The sequence below is a fragment of the Macrotis lagotis genome, chromosome X (genome assembly GCF_037893015.1).
Source record: "Macrotis lagotis isolate mMagLag1 chromosome X, bilby.v1.9.chrom.fasta, whole genome shotgun sequence".
Lineage (NCBI taxonomy): Eukaryota > Metazoa > Chordata > Mammalia > Peramelemorphia > Peramelidae > Macrotis > Macrotis lagotis.
This window is the reverse complement of record NC_133666.1, coordinates 96,699,833-96,721,769: the sequence shown is the minus strand read 5'-3', so window position 1 is coordinate 96,721,769 and position 21,937 is coordinate 96,699,833. Positions and strand designations below refer to the sequence as shown.

Here is a 21,937-nt window from a genome sequence, read left to right as displayed (position 1 = left end):
AAGCTTATTGTTCCTAGCAAGAAATAATTCCCTTCTTTTCTCATTCCCTTCTTGCTTTACTATCCCAGCTACCTTTCTTGCTTTCCTCTGTGGGATGAATGGAAAGAAAAGGAATGACTCATCTTGGATCTCAACTCAACCCTTTGAGATGTCCATCACATCATGTCAGTCTTGTTGAGCACAGGAGCTCCAAGGTCATTAGCCCACAACATTTTCTCTGGTTATCTGACCTACATTTTAGTATTCTTACATTGTAATCAGAAAGAATACAAGGAACCTATCAGTTTTTTTGTGATTAGAATATCCTGAGTTACAAAATGGCAGAAATTAATCAAATACTTAGTGTCATGCTTCAAATCTCCTTTTCTGCAATATGCCCATTTCTTCACATCGATTTTGTTTTCCTTATTCTGATTTCAACAAAAATATGTTTATTAATTTAAGCATAAAGCTTAGTCATTTGCCCAGTTCTATGTCTGTAATATGATCACCTCCTTTCCTCCACTTGGGATTCTTCTCTGATGATACTTAATTCCCCAAAATTAAAAATTTTGCTACATCTGCCATGTCTAAGGAACCCCATCTATTTTTGACACCTCAGACTTGTAGTACTTGGTATGAAGCTTTGCAAAGAAGCACTAATTAAACCTATGTTCATTTTGTATATTTGTTCCTCTCCCTCCTTAGTCTGGGGATTTCAAAGGCATTTTTTAAAAGACATTTTGCTTCAATCCTAGGTTTGATGAAAATGTGAACTTTTCTCTGATTATATTTCTTAATATGGACATTTAATGAAATAGGTGACTTTCAAACTTTCTTGATGAGTTGAACAGAAAAATTTGAACTTCAAACTGAAGACTCAAGAGATACATGAAAAAGTAAACAGGGGAAAAGAAAAAGATTGCTATTTAATAAGATTAAATTGTTTACATCCCTACATGGGAGGAAGATCCTTAATTCCCATAGATGGAATGTACTTGGGTTAAGGTATGGACATAAGTTGATTTTTATGGAATGATTTAAAAAAATTAAGACATTAAAAAAAGGGAATTGTAATGAGATGGGAGGAAGGGGAGGCAGAATGAGATAATTATCATCACATGAAGAGGTGCAAAAGACCTATTAGGAGAGGGAAAGAAAGGAAGGGGGTGAGAATGGCTTGAATCTTACTCTCATTTGATTTGGCTTAAAGAGGGAATAACACATTTACTTAGAAATTTATCTTACCCTTCAGGTATTAGGAGGGTAAAGTGGGAAAAGGGAAGTGAAGAAGGGATTGATAGAAGAGAGGGAAGGAAGAAGGGAAAAAAGAAAGGGTGGCTGATAAAAGGAGAGGACAGACTGAGGGAGAAGCAAAACACTGGTGTGGATAGGGTGAAAAGAGGAAAAAGAGTACAAGCGGAGGGGAGATAGGAAATAAAAAGTTAGTAATTAAAACTCTGAATGTGAATAGAATGAATGCTTCCATAAAATGGAAGCATATAGTGAATGAATTAACACCAGGATTCTACAAATGTTGTTTACAAGAAACACGTTTGAAGCAGAGAGATATATACAGAGTAAAGGTAAAAGACTGGAACAGAATGTTATGCTTCAACTGAAGTGAAAAAAGCAGGGATTGTAATCTTTATCTTAGACAAAGCAATTTCTAAACACATATGCACCAAGCGGTATAGCATTCAAATTTTTAGAGGAGAAGAAAAATGTGTTACAGGAAGACAAGGACATCAAAACTATACTGGTAGGGAACCTCAACCTACCTCTCTCAAAATTAGATAAATCTAACCATAAAATAAAGAATAAAGAAGTTAAGGAGGTAAACAGAATGTTAGAAAAGTTAGACCTCTTTGGAGAAAACTGAACAGGTACATGGCACTACATAAAACATGACCACATATTAGGGAATAAAAACCTCATAATCAAATGCAAAAAGGCAGAAATATTAAATGCATCCTTTTCAGATGCAATAAAAATCATGTGCAATAAAAGTCATGGAGAGATAGACCTAAAATGAATTAGAAACTAAATAAATAATTTTAAAGAATATGGATCAAACAACAAATTATGGAAATAATGATTTTATGCAAGACAATGACAAAAAGCAGTCATTAGGAGAAATGTTTTATCTCTGAATGCTTACATGAATAAAATAAGAGAGAAAGAACAATACAGTTAAAAAAGCTAGAGAAAGAACAAATTAAAAATCCTCAATTAAATACCAAATTAGAAAATTTAAAAATCAAAGAGATCAATAAAATAAAAAGTAAGAAAATTATTGACCTAATAAATAAAACTCAAGAGTTGGTTTTTATGAAAAAAAAAAACCCCAATAAAAAGATAAACATTTGGCTAATTTGATTTAAAAAAGAATGAAGGAAACTAAATTTACCACTGTGAATTCACCACCAACAAGGAGGAAATTAAAGATGATTTGGAACTATTTTGCCCAACTGTATGTCAATAAATTTGACCATTTAAGTCAAATGGATGAATACTTAAAAATATATAAATTGCCCAGATTAAAAGAAGAGGAAATGAAATACTTAAATAACTCTATTTCAGAAAAAGAAATTGAACAAGTTATCAATGAGCTCCTTAGGAAAAAATCTCCAGGGTCAGATGGATTCACCAGTGAATCCTAACAGACTTTTAAAGAACAATTAATTCCAATTCTATATAAACTATTTGAAAAAAATAGGTGAAAATGGAGTCCTGCAAAATTCCTTCTATGACAACAATGTGGTGCTGATGCCTGATGCCTAATCCAGGAAAAGTCAAAACAATGAAAGAAAATTATAGACCCATTTCTCAAAGGAATTTTTTTTTAGGTTTTTTGCAAGGCAAATGGGGTCAAGTGGCTTGCCCAAGGCCACACAGCTAGGCAATTATTAAGTGTCTGAGACCGGATTTGAACCCAGGTACTCCTGACTCCAGGGCCAGTGCTTTATCCACTACGCCACCTAGCCGCCCCTAGACCCATTTCTCTAATGAATAAAATGCAAAAATTTTAAATAAAATATAAGTAAAGCAATTACAGCAAGTTATCACTAGAATAACTATCTAAATTAAATTACTTACTCAAGATTTATAGCAAGAATGCAGGGTTAGTTCAATATTAGTAAAACTATCAGCATAATTGACCATACCATTAAAGAACCTAAGAGAAATCATGATTTTTTTCAATGTTTCTTGAAAAAACTTTTGACAAAATACAGCACCCATTTCCAGTAAAAAAACACTAGAGAGGGGCAGCTAAGTGGCACAGTGGATAGAACACTGGCCCTGGAGTCAGGAGGACCTGAGTTCAAATTCGGCCTCAGACACTTAATAATTACCTAGCTGTGTGGCCTTGGGCAAGTCACTTAACCCCATTGCCTTGTCAAAAAAAAAAAAAAACAGAACTAGAGAACATAGGAACAAATGGAGTGTTCTTTAAAATGATAAGTAGTATCTATCTAAAACCATCACCAAGTATTATATATAATGAATGTAAACTAGAAGCATTTCCAATAAGATCAGAGATGAAACCAGGTTGCCTGTTATCACCACTATTATTCAATATTGTATTGGAAATATTGGAATATGTAATGAAGAAACAAAACTCACTCTTTACAGATGCTATGGTGGTATACTTAGAGAATTCTAGAAAATCATCTAAAAACTATTTGGAACAATTAGCAACTTTAGTAAAATAAGTTCATATATATTATCAGCATTTCTATATATTATGATCAAGAAACAGCAGAAAAAGATAGAAAGAAAATTCCATTTAAAGTAACTGTAGATAACATAAAATACTTGGGAGTGCATCTGACTCTGGCAGATTCAGAACTATGAAAACAATCATAAATCATTTTTCACACAAATAAAATAAGATCTAAATAACTGAGCAAATATTAATTACTCATGGGCAGGCCACACTAATGTAATAAAAATGACAATTCTAATCTAAATTAAATTACTTACTCAATGCCATATCAATCAAACTTCCAAAAATTGCTTTACTGACCTAAGAACAAATAGTAACTAAATTCATATCAAGAACAAAAGGTTAAGAATATCAGGGGAATTAATGAGAAAAATGTAAATGAAGATGACCTAGCCATACTAGATCTAAAATTATAATTCAAAGCATCATGTTTGGTACTGGCTAAGAAATAAGAGTGGTGGATCAGTGAAATAGATTAAATGGGAAAAAACAGAGGTAAATGACTATAGAAATCAATCTCTCTCTCTCTCTCTCTCTCTCTCTCTCTCCATACACACACACACACACACACACACACACACACACACACACACACACACAAACACACACACTTAATATTGTTTGATAAACCCCCAAAAAATCCCAGCTTCTGGGATAAGAACTCATTCTCTGATAAAAAATTGCTGGGAAAACTGGAAGATAGTATGGCAGAAACTAGATATAGACCATTATCTCACCACCCAATATCAATAAAGTAGAAATGGGTACAGGATTTAGACATAAAAGGTGATACCCTAAGTCAATTAAGAGAACAAGAAATGGTTTGTCAGATCTATGGAAAGAGGGAATAGTTTATGATCAAAGAAGAGATAAGAGAGCATTATAAAATGCAAAATTGATAATTTAAAAATATTTGAGAATGTCTATTAAATTCTCTTCTACTCCCTCCCCTCCAACCCAGAAAGTCTTTTCTGGGCTGCAAACCCAAACCGACCAATGTTCATTTCCATTATCTGGAAGAAATTTCCTGGTGGTCTTCCTCATTTTTCTCTCCTGTCCCTTTCCTGAGACAAAAACAAGAAAGTTAACAACTCCACAAAAGTAAAAAATAAATTTAGATTTAGCCTTAGTTCAAAAAATAAGTTTATCGTAAGTCTCAAAAATCTGGGTTATTTAAACTCAATATTAAAGAATGGCAGAAGAAATCAAAAGGAAAGCAAGCCCTTGTCTTCAAGGCTAGTTCTTTTACGTGCAACTTTGGACCCAATCTCCTGTCATCTTCCATTTCTCTCTAATTTTAAATCTTTCCCCATTTATTTTTATCTTTTACCTTTAAATATGTACAAGTCTCTCCACCATTAAAAACAAACACAAAAAACCCCCAAGAAAATCCCAAACCTAAAAGGTAAAACTAGATTCTATCAGCCCCACAAGCATTTCTTCATTTCTTTGTGAAGGGCTATCTCTTCTTGGTGCTTCTACTTCCCCCATTCTCAATTTCTTCTAAAACCTGCCAATCTGACTTCTGACTTTATCACTCAGCAGCCTAGTCTGTCAAAAGTTACCAGTCTCTTCTGGATTGCCTCATCTCAATCCTCACTCTTCTTGACCTCTCAGCAACTCTTGACACTGTTTCTCATCCTCTCCTCCTGGACACACTCTCTCTCTTATAGATGTCCTACTGTTCTCTCTTGTTTTCTTTTCCTATGTACTTGATAAATCCATTTTTGCTAATTTATCATTCAATCACACACACACACACACAAACACTAATTGTGTATGTTCCCCAAGGCTTTGTTCAGTTATTCTTTTCTTTTTTGTCACCTAATGACTTTATGAGCTTCCATGGGTTCAATCACATTCTCTACACAGATGCTTGAGGGGCAACTAGGTAGCACAGTGGACAGAGTGCTAGACCTGAAGTCAGGAAGATTCATTTTCCTGAGTTCAAATCCAGCCCCAGACACTTACTAGCGGTATCATCTGGGGCAACTCATTTAACCCTGTTTGCCTCAGTTTCCTCAATTGTAAAATGAGCTGGAGAAGGAAATGGCAAATTATCCCAAAAAATCTTTACCAAGAGAATCTAAAACAGGGTCAAAGAAGAGTTGGATATGACTTTAAAAATGACTGAAATACTGATGATTCCCAGAACTCTATATGCAGCCTAATCTCTCTACTGAACGCCAGTCCCGTATCACCAACTGGGAGGGTAGAGAGAGGGAAACAGTCAATATTTTTATGTTCCTTCTATGTTATAGACATTGTGCTAAGCACTTTATAAATATGATCTTATTTGATTCTCATAACAACTCTGAGAGGCAGGGGCTACTATTACCCCCATTTAACAGATGATGAAACTGAAGCAAACAGCTGTTAAGTGATTTGTCCAGGGTTACAAGGTGCTAAGTGTCTGGGGCTAGATTTGAACTCAGGTCTTCCTGACTCCAGTGCTCTATCCACCATGCCACATGGTTGCCACAACTGTCAATTGGGCAGTAAAGCCAGATATAACATGGGCATCTAAAACTCCATGTTCCAAACAAACATAACTCTTTACCCTAACCCCCACATATCCAATTAGTTATTAAAACCATTTATTAGAAGTATTTGATCTTCCTAACTCACATCTCTGCCAACCCATCCTCCACATAGCCACCAAATTGATTTTTCCTACAAAGCACATCTGACCATGTCCTCCTGCTTCTTAAAAATTAAATAAAACTCAAGGATTTTCCCAATAAGAACATAACCTGGAAGACCTTCTCAGTCTTCTTGCATCTTACTTCCATCCAAGAATTTGATGGCCTAGTCACACTGGCCTACTTCTTCACCACCTCCCACAATGCCCATCCCCATGTGCTTTGAATTGTCTGTCTCTCTGCCTTAAAGGCAACCTATTCACCCCTGCTTCTTGGAATTCCTAGTTTCCTTCCACATGCAGCTCAATCATCAGCTTCTGTATGAAGTCTTTTCTGAACTCACCAGATGGTAGTGATTTCCCTCATTTTGCCTAGATTTTGTTATTATGCTATATTTCTATGTCATCTCCCTATAAGCATCTTGAGGGAAGCTTTTCACTTTTGTCTTTTTATTCTCAGAAATTAGCATAGTGGCAGACATATAGCAGGGACTTAATAAGTGTCTGATAACTGATTACAACAGACAAAAGTATATAATTCTGATTTTATGATGTTTTTTGTTAAAAAAGTAGAAGCGATGTAACATGTTTAGCTTTTTGTTAGGCTTTTTTTGGTAAGGCAAATGGGGTTAAGTAGCTTGCCCAAGGTCACACAGCTAGGTAGTTATTAAGTGTCTGAAGCTGGATTTGAACTCAGGTACTCCTGACTCCAGGGCCGGTGTTCTATGCACTGTGCCACCTAGCTGCCCCAACATGTTTAGCTTTTAATGTTTCACTTGATACCCTGCTGAGCAACAACCTTGAGGATTTTCAAAACACTTAAACCAGTTTTCTTAGAAATGGGAAATTGCTCTTTATGTTCTAGGCAATCTGCACTTGCCTCTCTGAAGAATAATGCTGAATCTTTAAGTTAGATGATTCTCAGATTCAAAACCAAGTTATTAGGAGGGTCTTTTACTGACATTTGATCTCATCTCATAAAAGCAGTCTGAGGTTTGGGTTTTTGATTGACATTGATTTTTATTGACACTTTATTTCTTCTCATAGAAACAGTCTGAGGCAATATTAATTGATAGAGACTATTGAAGGAATAGCCTGGATGGCATCAAGTTACTTGCAGTATCACAGAGAAACCCAGTATGACAATCATGTAAAACTAATCAACATCTTTTCCCCTTATAACCTCACAACTGGTAAAAGGCTGATTCCTTAAAGTGGAAGGTCTTAACATTTTTATGTTCACATTTTTATGTTCCTGGACCCCTCTGGCAATTTGGTAAATCTTATAGATCACTTCTCATGATGTTTTAAAATTTAGAAAATTAATTACTTAGAATTACTGAAGAAACCAATTACACAGAAATATTCATTAATTTTTAGAAGTTCTCTGGCTGAGAATTGAAAATCCTCATCTTAAAACAAGCATATTTCCTCATCCATTGTCATTTTACAGCATATGTATTAAATCATATAAAATCCTACTAAAACCTGGTGTGACTGCTATGGGATTGATGAAAGAACTGTAGTGCGAAAATTCAACACCAGGGTGTGGTCAATCATTATTAACAAAGCACTTAATGCTAGGATACTGTGTCACCTTCCAGATACATACACATCAGACATAGACATATGTACATATGTCTACATACACACATGTGTACACACATGCATTTATGTAAGATTATATTGAATTTGCTTGCCTTATAATGGTTTGTGAGAGGATCAAGAGATTAAAAAAATAAGAAATTAAATTAAATTAAAAATAAAAAATATGGAAAGTAAAACATTTAGAGAACAACCAGGATTACTTCCTCTCCTGGTATGTGACTAGAGAGTAGCCAATGAGAGAAATGAGGCACAGGAGTAAATGTTCTAGTGACAGTTTCTATGAAATAGATGCCCACCCAGCTGTTTTTTTTCAGAGGAATTACAAAGCTACTTTTAATACTCTGGGATAAGTCCCATAGGAATAAAAAACACTGGGAGAGGGTAGCCCCCTCATCCCCAGGAATGCCCTGGAGAAGAGCAAGGCTGCCTGGGGGGAAGGATGCACAGAGAGAACCCACTGCAGACACAGGGCAAAGGGAATGCCATCAGTTCTGGGACCTGTGAGCACTACAGGAGGAGGCGAGAGCATGATGGGACTGGATCTGGGCACACGGTCAACAGGCAAGAGATACGGGCATGAGCCATAGAGTTACTTGGACTTTTCTTTCTTCTCATTGGCCTTTTTCTGCTTCTGTTGCATGATCTTCGAGTCCCTCTGCTTTTGGGCAGCAGCAGAGAGCCTGTCATCCTGGCATTTTCCCTTGCCTGAGTTGCTTTGGTTTTTCATGTTCTTCTGGTGGGCAAGCTTGTGCTGGTTACCGTGGGTCATGGCGACAGCAGCAGCTCCGGCCTGACTCTGTGGCATCCGCTCTTTCTTCTCCAGCTGTTTTTTTTTTAAGCATCCCTCTGCAACACTACTGCCAAACAAAATGTGCAGGAAATATTTTTCTTGACTCTGATGAAAAATTCACATATTCAGCTGGACTTGCCTTCCTCTCTGCCTAATATATTTAACTTCACTTGCTGCAGAGATTAGAAGCTGTTAAAAGAACCTAGAAGAGGAACCTGTTGAACTAAGGCTGAAAAAGTAAAGAATGTTAGAAGTGAAAATGTTAGGAAGGTCAGGACGTGGCTGAGTGGGGTGAAACCCAACAACGAGCATTTAGTGGTCAAGTTCAGAGGGGAAATGCCCTCTTGGCATTTTCAAGTAGCATCTATAGGCAAAGAAAGATATCCAAATTGCCACCAAAAATCAGTGATTGGAAAAATCAAGTTGTTCTCTCCCCTAGGTCTATTTGTTTTTCTTTTGCAGGTCTGACTCACCTTGGGGCGCTCTTCCTTTTTCAAAGCAAGAGCTTCCAATTTTGCTTCATATTCTCCTTGGACTTGGTCTCTCTTCTTTAATACATTCTATGGGGGAGGGAAAATAGGAGATAGAGAAAAATACAAATAAACAAACAAAAATACATAAAAGATCATACAGCATCAAATCCTTTCCCCTCCTCAGTCCCTTGTTACCAGGATCATTATATCTCAGCTCCTGAAAGGTTTTGAGAGTCAAACAGGTGAATTACTTTTCTTTGTCCTGGGACTAAGTACAAAGTTCCATCAGTGGACAGCCAGGTGGCTTAGTAGATAGAGCATCGGCTCTCAAGTCAGGAGGACCTGAGTTCAAATCCGGCCTCAAGACACCTAGCTGTGTGACCTTAGCGAATCACTTAACCCATCGCTTTGCCAAAAAAACAAACAAACAAACCACAAACCCAAAGTTCTATCATTCTTTAGGGGTCAGATGAGGGGTTTTAGATGCTCATGGGATATCTAGTTTGAAATCTCCAGCATGACTGTCCAAATGATTGTTGGAGCAGCCAGGTGGCATGGTGAAAAAGAACACTGGAATCAGGAAGTTCAAATCCAGGCTCAGACACTTACTAGTTCTGTGACTGGAGAAATCACCTACCCTCTGTTTGCCTCAGTTTCTTCAGCAAAAAAATGGGAGTGATAATTTCACCTGTTTCCCAGGATTGTTTCACCCTCCCAGTTGGTGATATGAAACTGGTATTCAAAAGATCTGGGCAGATCTTGGAATCAATTTAATTTAGTCTTTTTTCCGTCATGTCTGACTCTTCATAAGAAGTCCCAAAGTAGCTTTTTGGGGATGCAACTGTTCTAAGAGTTATGCATCAAGGTGCCAGGCAGGAAAAGCCCTGAGATTTCAAGGGAGAGCAGTTGGCCATGGTACTGAGGTAGAGAGTAACAATAAGAAATGCAGCATACAAATATATTTGGTCTTCACAGCTACCAAAGGTTTTTCATCAGCATCATCTCATTGGACTCTTATTACAGTTTAGTGGAACAGGTATTGTTAAGTTGGGGAACGAACTCATCAAAGTGAAATGGCATAGCCCAAGTCACTTAGCCATTAAAAAGCACAAATGAGGCAACAACCTGGCTTTTCCAATGTTCAAAATAGAGAATATTTTTAAAGCCCTTAGAAGAGTGCCTGGATCATATTAGGTATTTAATCCCTTTCTGTTAAAAATATGAGTCACTGTTCCATTATATGACACATTCTGATTGAGTCTATTGGCATTTCATAACAATGAAGAAAAGAGAAAAGGAATAGGAGCACCAAGGTAGAGGTCAAAGGATGTGACAGGTTCATCTGTAAGGCAGGATCTTTGAACTATGGATTAAAAAACCCAAATGAATAGACTTTTCTTACCACCCCACACAACAAAACATATAAATCAACCTCGGTATATCCGGTCTTTTACAAGATAGTACATAACTCCCAAAGTATTCCTCAGCTATTTATCTCCAGGATGAACTGAGACAATTCCACAAAGCTGGATCCTAAATTTTATAGAATGAGCCAGCCAGGATGCAGAATTGGTTCTCTTCATCTTGTACTATAACCACAAAGTGAGATTGTTACTGGAGAAGCTAGAGCAGCAATGGCAGTATCAAATACCCTAAGCTGACAAGTCCTAAGTGGGAAACAGGGTCTGAAAACTGCTTACATCCAGTTCTCAAGGAGTTCATGGTTAAACCAATAAATTAATGCCACCCCAGAGATAATAGCTGTCTATAGCAAATGGAATCCTGTCATCTTATATGAATACGTACTCATAAGTCGACAGATTTAATACATGAGGTATAATGAGGACATTATCTAAATAATCATCATCTCCTGGATCACTAAATGCAGATCTCTCTGATTTATTAACAACCATTCACATTTATGCATCATTTTAAAATGTACAGAGTCCTTTTCTCACTTAACCAACACACCTTTAGCTGTGTGAGCATAACACATATGCTAAGGACCAGGGTGGGGAAGAGAGACAAATGTTTGGATAAGACAAGGTCTCTGATCCTAAGGGCCTTATAAACCCTTAACAAATATTTCTTAAGTCAGTGCTGTTTGGGTATTGATACTCCCTCAGTCAACACAGACATTAGTTTCCTTATAATTTGGAAGATGTCCTTCAATAGTCTCAGTAGCAAGAGTAACTTCAAATGCCTTGAATCGAACCTGGCGATTCAAAAAAAGCCAACTTTTTTTCAAAGAAACTACTAGACTGGTAATCTAATGACATTCTCTTAGTGAGCCTACATTCTGGTTTGATAAGGAGGCCAGCCAAGACTAGGGAGAAGAGAGTATCAGGCAGGAATGATCAACATGCCAAAGACAACAGAGTCAAAGAGAATGAACATTGGTTTTGGCAGCTAAGACATCATTAGTAACTTTGAAGAGAGCAGTTTCAAAAAAATAAAATAAAGGTCTGATAGCTATGGGCCTATTGTCAGAAAGATCTAAGTTCAAATCCAGTCTTAGTCACAAACTAGCTGTGTTACTCTGGGCAAATCACTTAATCTAAAATCTATGGATGCATCTAGAGTTAGACATGACTGAACAATAAAGATCTGATATCCAAGATACAAAGAAGCATAGCATAGTGATAGAAGAACAGCAAGATTTGGGTTTAAGTTTCAACTAGGACACAGGCTGATTGTGTGACCCCGGGCAAGTCATTTAACTTCTCAGGGCCTCTTAATGCTCTAGACAGCTCTTTAAGACTAAAAGTTGCAGGAAAAGTACCATCTTTCATTGGTAGATAATTCCCTCTACCAGCAGTTCCCCAGGCCATTTTAATCACTTTGTTTACACAGTTCCAAATTTTTTTCCAGAATGACTGGTCCACCAGATAGCTCCAATAATGCATTAATATTCCTGTATTTTCTCCAACATTAACTATTACCATCTTTTGTCATTTTTGCATATCTGTTGAGTGGAAATGAAACCTTAGATTGTTGCTTTATATTTTTCTTATTATTAGTGATTTGGAACCATAGGTTACAAATCATCTTTTGATAATTGTTGACTTATTTCTATTGGGGAATTTATTCAATTGTCTATTGGGGACTGATTTTCAGTTTTTAATATTCATATTTTAAATGTTCATTATGAGTTTCCTGTATATCTTGGACATCAGAATCATCCTTGATAATCACAGAGAACTGAGTTTTCTTTTTTTTTGAAATGCATAAATTTATTTTTAAACTCTTTCCTTTATCTTTTTTTTTTGCATTGATTTTTGCAAGACAGTGGGGTTAAGTGATTTGCCCAAGGTCACACAGCTGAGTAATTAAGTGTCTGAGGTCAAATTTGAACTCAGGTCCTCCTGACTCCAGGGCTGTGAACAATTGATTTTTCAATCCCAAAGTTGGCAATGAATCCCTGTACTATCCTGTTCCTACAAAAGCTATAACAAAAGATTCTTTATAAAAAATAAAAGTAAAATAAAAAACTAGCATTTTTGCCTATCTGTCAAACACTGACTCATGGCGAGGACCTATCTCTTAACCCAGAAGAACTGGATTACATGACTGGAATACTGAGGATCAGATAATATTGTTACTGCACACTCAAAAAGCAGGAATTTATTCAGCACTTATCCTGTGCTCAGCACCACTATGCTTTGGGTAGAGTTGAAATCAGGTCAACCATGCTGAAAAGTAATAAATTATTATGAGAGAAAAGCTACAATTGGGTTCAAAGCCCTCTGACCCAGTGATTTCCTATATTTCACAAGACAGATAATTCCCACAGACATCAAAATCACTATTTTTGTGAAAGTAAAAAAAGTAGAAACAAAATTGGTGTCAAATTTGAATGTAATAGAATGTTCTTAACATTTTAAAGAGCTGTAGAGAGAGCCAGCTGAGAAAAGTAAATAAAGTAGAACAAGAGAAATGTATTCACAACTGTGATAACATAAATGAAAACACTAGAAGAAATCTGATTATGTGACTAGTCTGGGTTCCAGAGAACAGATGAGAGATGGGGTAAAAAGGCTGCATAGAAAGGCTATAAAGGGAAGGCTGAGTTCTTTGGGAATGGGACCCTTCTAACCTTTCTATTTGTATTTCCAGGGCTTTGCACAAAGTACACCCCAAAATTAATTCAATCATCCTCATTGCCTGTGGTACCCCTCTGCCCCCCATTTCTTACCAAGAAGTAAGGATATACTTCTTTTTAGATCAGAAATCAATTCACTATCTAAAAGCAGTTATTAGCAATGGCATATCTCACCAACTGCACTTTCAAGGGACATGCAAACATTAATGCCAGTCTGCAAAACACACTTTATAATGTAGACAATATTCACCAAGAGGTTCTAATTATATTATTTACCCTAGAATATAAAGTGGGAAAAGTGAGAGGTTTTCCTTCAGTAAATATTTATAGCAAAACTACTTTATTCAATGTTGTATACACTGTCAAATAAATCATTGTGGAAGTTGGTTTTGCTTAGTGGTCTCATTATTTAAAAAGCTAAAGGAAAAGTTCATGATAAATTGGGGAAGGTAGTGCAGACACAAGTGGAACAGTCATTCCAGAAAGTAATTTGGAACTATGTTCTCAATGATATTCAATTGTGTAAATGTTTTGATCGGGTAATAACATTTTTCAGCCTTTATCTCCAAAAAAGATAAAAAAAAAACAACAAAAAGTACTCATGTATAAGCTAAAACACTTAGAGCAGTTCTTTTTTTTGTAGTAGCAAAGAAATGGAAACTAAGGAGCTGTTCATCAATTGGGAAATGACTGAATAAATTAAGACAGATGTGATTGAATACTATTGTATTGAATTGTAAGAAATCGTAAGAATTGTAAGAAATGACTAAAGATAGCTTTAGAAAAACCTGGAGAGAATTGTAGGGAATGAAGTCAAGTAAAGTAAGTAGAACCAGAATATGATGATAATACTATTGTAATGACAAACAATTGTGAAACACTTAAAAACTCTGATCAACCTTGATTACCAGAGTAGCAATAACCTACTTCCCAAAACAGAGATGACATAACTAGTGGGGTAGAAAGGGTGAGGGTGGTACAGAATGAGAAATATTTTTCAGTTCTAGCCAATGTGAAAATGAGACTACTCTTATCTGTTACAAGGGTTTTGTTTCCTCCTCTTCCTCTTCCCCTCCCCCTCCTCCAGAAAGAATTTACTATGCACCTCCTCCAAAATTAAAACTCACAGGAATATTATGGCCAAAATTCAGATTTTTCCAGGACAAAGAGAAAATAGAATGAGGATACCAAAAGAAAGAATTCAAGTACTGAAGAGTCACAGTCAGGATCACACACTATTTGGCAGCCACTGTAATATGAAACAGGGAACTTGGAATATGCTATTCCATAGCATATAAAGGATCTGGGCTTACAGCCAAGAATAACTTACCCAGAAAATCTGAATATAATGTCATAGAGGAAAAAAAATAGATCTTTAATGAAATAGAGGACTTTCATATATTTCTGATTAAAAGACCAGAGTGGTATAGAAACTCTGAAGTTCAAACAAAGGAGTAAAGGGAAACATAAAAAGTAAGCATGAATGATCAAAGGACTAAAAACAAAGATGAACTGCTAGCAGTCAAATATGGTGTGTGTGTGTGTGTGTGTGTGTGTGTGTGTGTGTGTGTGCATGCACGCTCTAAACTAAATCATCAACGGATCAAAGAAAGAATCCAATCAAATAGGAGTTGTGCTATGAAGTCTTCATGATTTTAAGAAAAAAATTGGAAAGGTGAGAGGTGGGGAAGAGGGATGTGAAATGAAAGGTAAATCTTCTCACATAACCTGGATGCACAAGGGGGAAACGAAGACTTCAACCTCACTTGTCTAAAATAATTGAGTAGGAAGAATACATATACATATACAAAAAAATGGGCACAAAATACACTGCACCCAACAGGGGGAAAGAAGAACAAGTAGAGAAAAGAGGAGGAAGAATTTGAGAGAGGAATGATTAAGGGAGTGGGTAGTTCTAAGCAAAACAAATTCTAAGGATGTGCAAAAATATTTTTAGTTCTTTTAGAGGTGATAAGGAATGGAAATCTGAGAGTATGCCCACAAATTGGGAACTGGATAAATGAATTATGGTATAGAAAGGTGATGGAATACTATGGTGCTGAACTCTTATCAGTGCAATGATCAACCATGATTTCTGAAGATTAAAAGACTAAATATGCTATCTACCTCCAAATAGAGAGGTAAAGGATTCAGACTGCATGAGAAAATTGTTTTTGTGGAATTATCAGACTGATAACACATTAGAAATAAGTTTGTTAAAATATCATTTTATTTTTTTCAAATTACATATAAAATTATATATATATAAGTATATATAAAATATATATAAATAAATAAATATATGATAATTTATAACATTTATAACATTTATTTTTTTAAAAATGTTGAATTCCAGATTCTATACTTCATTCCCTGAGATAGTAAACAATCTGATATAGGTTATATATGTGTATTCATATAAAACATTTCCATATCAGTCATTTTATGCAAGAAGACTGGAAAGGAGGCAGGGAGAGGAAAAAATAGGCTTTGGTCTGTATTCAGCCACTATTAATTTGTAATGTTTGTAATGAGTTTTGAAAGGCAGATTTTGACTGATTAAAACAAATAAAATATATATTTTTAAAAATGCCTCCCTGAAGAAATATACTCATGATACACTTTTAAGTCTAATCTACATTATTAATTTCCATTCAATAAAATAATAAAATCAAGCCTTTGATTTGTAACATTTGCTAATTCTAAGATGTAAATGCTCACATGAAAATCAAACCATGAGCTCTTGGGACCTGGCTCAAGTTGGTTTCAACATAGTCCTGTCAGTAAGCCACATATGCTTGCAAATCTTTTGGAAGAATCTCTACTTTCTGCAGCATTCTTCTATTTTTTCCTTTTAGTAACCTATCAAAGATTGATATTTCACTTTTAGTTTTCACTCCTACTTGCACTGTTGAAGGTACTAATACCTACCAGTCAGATACAACAGCTTCAGGGGATAAAACCTCTGCATGGTTAGAATACCATCCCACTGTGACCTTTCCCAATAGTGCAATTTCCAATAATGAACTGCATTTTGACCCATTGTAATACTGCTGTGTTTGCTATGATTCAACCACATGTACTCATACTCAGTTTCTCTGATAATTATCGGTGCACAGCTTCTAGTGGGCTAACAATGCTCATAAGAGCAGCCTACAGAGCAGTTAGGTGGTGCAGTGGATAGAGCACCAGCCCTGGAGTCAGGAGTACCTGCGTTCAAATCCATCCTCAGACACTTAATAATTACCTAGCTGTGTGGCCTTGGGCAAGCCACTTAACCTCATTTGCCTTGCAAAATTCTAAAAAAAAAAAAAAAAAGCAGCCTAGGTGGCCATGAATCTAAGCAAAGGCCAATTAGTATGGATGGGTCACACAATTTTCCCTTAATATTACAGCAGAATGCTAAGTAACTGAGCTAGAGCAGCAAATACACACACACACACACACACACACACACACACACACACACACACACAGAACCATACCAAACCTGAATATATCAAATACTTACTCCTATGCTCAAATATAATTCAAATATTTCCATTTGGTTCCACAACTGGAATATTGATGTGAATGAAGCAAACTGATAAAAAACTGTTGCAAGCACACCTTGAAACAAAACCAAAACCAAAAGTATATTTATTCCTTATTGCAAATGATGACCAGCACACTAATTCTCAGTCTTTATTTTCATGAATTTTAGGAAATTTTTTCTTCCACCTATCACTTTGCCACTGAATATCAAAGGCCATGTATGCCATGAACTTTTAAATAACAAACATTATTTAGAAAAAGAATTTATCTCTCTTTAACTAAAAAGAGGGACAATTTTTTAAAAATCATATAAATGTTTTATTTGTTATCCAATTTCATAAAATGGAAGTTTCAAGCCCAGAGATCAATAGGAATATCTAGTTTGGCTAAAATGGAAAGTTCAAGAAACTGAAAAACTGCAAAATGACTGTAATGAGTAGCACAAGGACTTCAAAGGCCAACCTATGAAGTTAGGCAACAAGGAGTCCTTAAAAGGTTTTGAACAAAATGTGGCCTTGGTCATATAGGTGATTTGTGAAAATTATTCTGGTAACTATAGGAAGAAGAAAGTGAAGGAACCAGAGAAATGAGAACCAGGAAAACCAATTAGGAGTCCATTACAACAGCTCAGGTGAGAGTTGATATGGACCAGAATTCAATTTTACAATTTATTTTCCTCCTTCTGTCCCTCCCTTCCCTCCCCTCAAAAGAAGGCACTCCAATATAGTCTTTACATTTGTTTCCATGATAAACATAGATCCAAGTTGAATGAGTTGAGAGAAAAAAATAGATCCAAAAAGAAAACATAAGAGATAGCAAAGTTATATAATACATATGGCAATTTTTAAAAGTTGAAGATAATAATCTTTGGTCTTTGTTCAAACTCCACAGTTCCATCTCTGGATACAGATAACATTCTCCATCACAGATACCCTAAAATTGTAGGGGCAATATTTTTTTTTGAAAAGATCAACAGTTTTATTTTTTTTTTGAATTTCACAATTTTTCCTCCAATCCTGCTTACTTTCCCCCACCCCCCACAAGAAAGCATCTTTACATTGATTCATGCTATACATTGATCAAAATTGGATGTTTAGAAAGAAATCATATCCTCAAGGAAAAAGTAAAATATAAGAGATAGCAAAATTATATAATGTTACCTTTTTAAAAAAATAAAGGTAATAATTTTTAGACTTTGTTTAAACTCTGGGACAATATTTTTTTAAGCAAAGAAAATGACCTTAACCTTTATGTCACTAAGACATGGTACTTCTCATTTGGTACATCACTGAACATTGCCACATACTATACATTAATTCCCCTCAAAGAACACTGCAACCTTACCTAATCAGAGGCTCTCATGAATGACTCTGTATGGTTTTGAGAGAGAAGCTGTAGAAGAGCACTCCTCTAATTGGAAAGTTTTCATTCTTATATGTAAGGTTTTCATACTGAGTATGCAGTGAGTTTGTGTTTCAAAATTTCCCAAGGCTCACAAGTAATAGCGTCCTGGATGAATGACACTGAACCAGAAACCCCAGTGAGGAATTACCATTCTCACAGCATGATTAACCTATATTTTCTATGTTCTTTTGTTAAACAAGTAACCTAATACACATACCTCATGGGCCTAGAGGAGGAGAAAAGAGTCAGAGTTCATGTGATAGAGACATTACTATTAAATCCACATACAAGCTTGTGAGACACAAACATTTTCATCAATGTAATAGTAATTAGAGCTCTCCTACACTGACATAGGATTTTTTTCAATTATTCACCAAAAAATATACACTGTCCTCTGTGAGATTATATGGACATGGAAGATGATGTGCCAAATTCAGAGATTGATAGGAGGGGCAGATGGTGGCACAGTGGATAGAGTACTGGCCTTGGAGTCCAGAAGACCTAAGTTCAACTCTGAGCTCAGACACTTAATGATTATCTAGCTGTGTGACCTTGGCCAAGTCACTTAACTCCATTGCCTTGCAAAAAACAAAACAAAATCCAGAGATCAATAGGAATCATCCAGTTTGGCTATAATGGAAGTTCAAGAAACTCAAAAACTGAAAAATGACTGTATGAGTAACATGAGGGCTTCAAGGGCCAGGCTATGAAGTTAGGCAACAAGGAGTCCTTAAAAGGTTTTGAACAAAATGTGGCCATGATCATACAGGTGATTTGTGAAAATTATTTTGGTAGCTATAGGAAGAAGAAACTGAAGGAACCAGAGAAAAGAGAAATGAGAACCAGGAAAACCAATTAGGAGTCCATTACAACAGCTCAGGAGTTGATATGGACCAGAAACTAGGATGGTGGCTATGTATGTATAGAAAAAAGGGCTGACTGCAAAAATTGTCATAGGGAAATAACTGGAAGACTTGGTAAATATCTGTTATCTAGAGGATCTTCCCCTCCCAGATTTATTCTTTTTTTAATTATGCAAGAGAATCATTTATTTCCCACTGCATCCAGGGTCATCTTCAATCATCCTGACTCATATTTAGCCCAGATAGATCCAGAAGAAAAAGAGATTGACTTTGCTCAGCCCTTCCTCACTTAAATCTAAGTCATTTGCATGTCATTGCATTGTGGATGTCATGGTCCTCTTCAAAGAATGAAGAAGGAGATCAGCTAGGTGGCACAGTAGTTAGTTAGAGTGCCAGGCCTAGAGTCAAGAAGACTCATCTTTGTGAGTTTAAATCTGGCCTCAATCACTTCCTAGCTGTATAACCCTGGGCAAGTCACTTTGCCTCAGTTTCCTCATCTGTAAAATGAGTTGGAGAAGAAAATAGCAAACGACTTTAGTATCCATGCCTAGAAAACCCAAATGGGGTCATGAAGAATTGAACATGACTGAAAAATGGCTGAACAGGAAGATGGAACAATCAAATTCAAGAAAACTCAAGAAATGCGAGATGACTGAAAGGGTAGAATGGAGTCAGACTGTAGAGAGCTTTGAAGGCTTGTGGAAAGCACACATCAAATATGGCTAGAAATGTTCAGATCTGTGGGAAAGAGATGATGTCTTCAACAAAATAATAAAGGGGCAGGTTTGATGGCACATTCAGCAGATATCCAAGAGAAGATGGAGTTCAGGAGAGATTAGAGCTAGAGGCAGATTGACAGACAGAGCTGAGTGGGAGTAGGTGAGCTCAACAAGGTCATGAGTATAGAAAGAGGAGAAAAGGGTCAAGGACAGGACCTAGGAGGATGCCTTCACTTAGGGACAGCAATGGAGGTTGGGAGAAGAGGTCAGACAAATAGAAACAGAACCAGGAAAGGGGAGTGTTACAAAAGCCAATGGAAGAGAAAATTTCTAAGAGAAAAAAGTAATTATTGTTATCAAAAATTTCTTAAGAGTCAGAGAGACTTGGGGCTATGGAGTTTGAACAAAGACCAAGGACTATTACCTTTAATTTAGAAAAAAAAACTGATATCTTATTGTCTGATCTTGCTATCTCTTATACTTTATATTTCTTCCTTAAGGATATGATTTCTCTCTCATCACATTCAATTTGGATCAATGTATACCATGAAAACAATGTAAAGATTGGCAAATTGCGCTCTGGGGTGGGGGTGGGGGAGGGAAGTAAGATTAGGGGAAAAATTGTAAAACTCAAAATAAATAAAATCTTTATAAAAGGACAAAAAGAGTCAAAGAGATTGATCTGACCATTTTGGAAAGCAACCTGGAATTATACCTTTAACCTTAGCCTCATAGGTCTATTTCTGCACCCAGATGATTAGAGGAAAAAGGAAAAGAATCTATATATTCTAAGAAATTTATAGAACTGTCTTTGTGGTAAGCAAAGTACTGGAAATTACAAGGATGACCATCAATTGGGGAATGGTTGAACAATGGTTGTGATATATAGACTGAAATGAAATAACAAAAAGTGAAATGAGCAGAACCAACATTATATACAGTAACAACAATACTGTTTCAAGAACAACTTTGAAGGTGCAGCTAGGTGGTCACAGGCCCAGGAGTCAGAAGGACCCCAACCTGACATCTAGCTGTGTGACCTTGGGCAAGTCACTTGACCCCACATTGCCTTGCAAAAACAAACAAAAAGAACTTTGAGTGATTAAGGGATTTTGACTGTTGCAAGTACCCAAATTAATTTCAAAGGACCTTTGAAGGAAGTCATTGCCATCCAGAGAAAGAACTAATAGATAGAAATATGAATAAGATGTTTTTACATATATGTATGTATGCATGTATGTATAGATATACACACATATGCACATGTATGCATATTTGTATCTCATGATAGAGTGCAGGGAGAGAAGAAAAAGGAAAAAATTTTATATATCACTTTATTATATTTTTAAAAAATAGCAATTTGTACATAAGATTCATGTGCAATTTATTTTATTTTATTCTGATATGAAAATGCTTGTTTGGAGTAGTAATAACAATAATAATTAACATTTATTTAGTGTTCTAAGATTTACAAAGCACTTTACCTAAGTTAACTCATTTGATCATAAAAATCCTGTGAAATAGGGGCTATTATAATTCCTATTTTACAAACAAGAAAACTAAGGCTGAGAGTGGTTAAGTAACTTGCCTAGGGTCATAAAGCTCTTAAGTTACCTGAGTTAGAATTTGAACTCCATTCTTGCTGGCTTCCAAATTCTGAGTTCTTTGCATTTTTCCAACTAGCTACTTAAAAAGCTAAGAGAAATTTAATATAAGGTAAGATCTACTTCTGGAAGCTAGATTCAAGTCCAACCCCTGGCTGAGGTGATACTGGGCAACTTCTTAAGGTATAGAAACTATAGAAAAGTTGAACATTAGCTCTGATAAAGAAGTTTCTTCTCAGAAACTCCTCATACCAATGACAAAAAGGGTCTGGACCCAAAATTTTATGTCCTATCTTCATTGTGAAGGAAAACAAGATACAAGTAGGATATTAAGGGAAAATCTTCCTGTGGAATTTATTTTCATTGACAGCCACAGATGGTATCAAATTTTCTTGTAAAAACAAACATTCAGAATTACAAAAGACTTGTGATGGAAAATGTAATTCACATCCAGAGAACAAACTATGGAGTCTGAATGCAGACCAAAGCA

The 21,937-nt window shown here is 35.9% G+C and overlaps 1 protein-coding gene across 1 annotated transcript in view; it reads right to left on the bottom strand.

The window, feature by feature from the left end:
• SNX30 (sorting nexin family member 30) overlaps positions 1–21,937 on the bottom strand; it is a 196,851-nt gene that overhangs the window by 20,499 nt on the left and 154,415 nt on the right. The window contains exon 7 of the mRNA XM_074202797.1: positions 9,222–9,308. Coding sequence (XP_074058898.1) covers positions 9,222–9,308 — 87 coding nt within the window. The remainder of the gene's footprint in view (positions 1–9,221; positions 9,309–21,937) is intronic.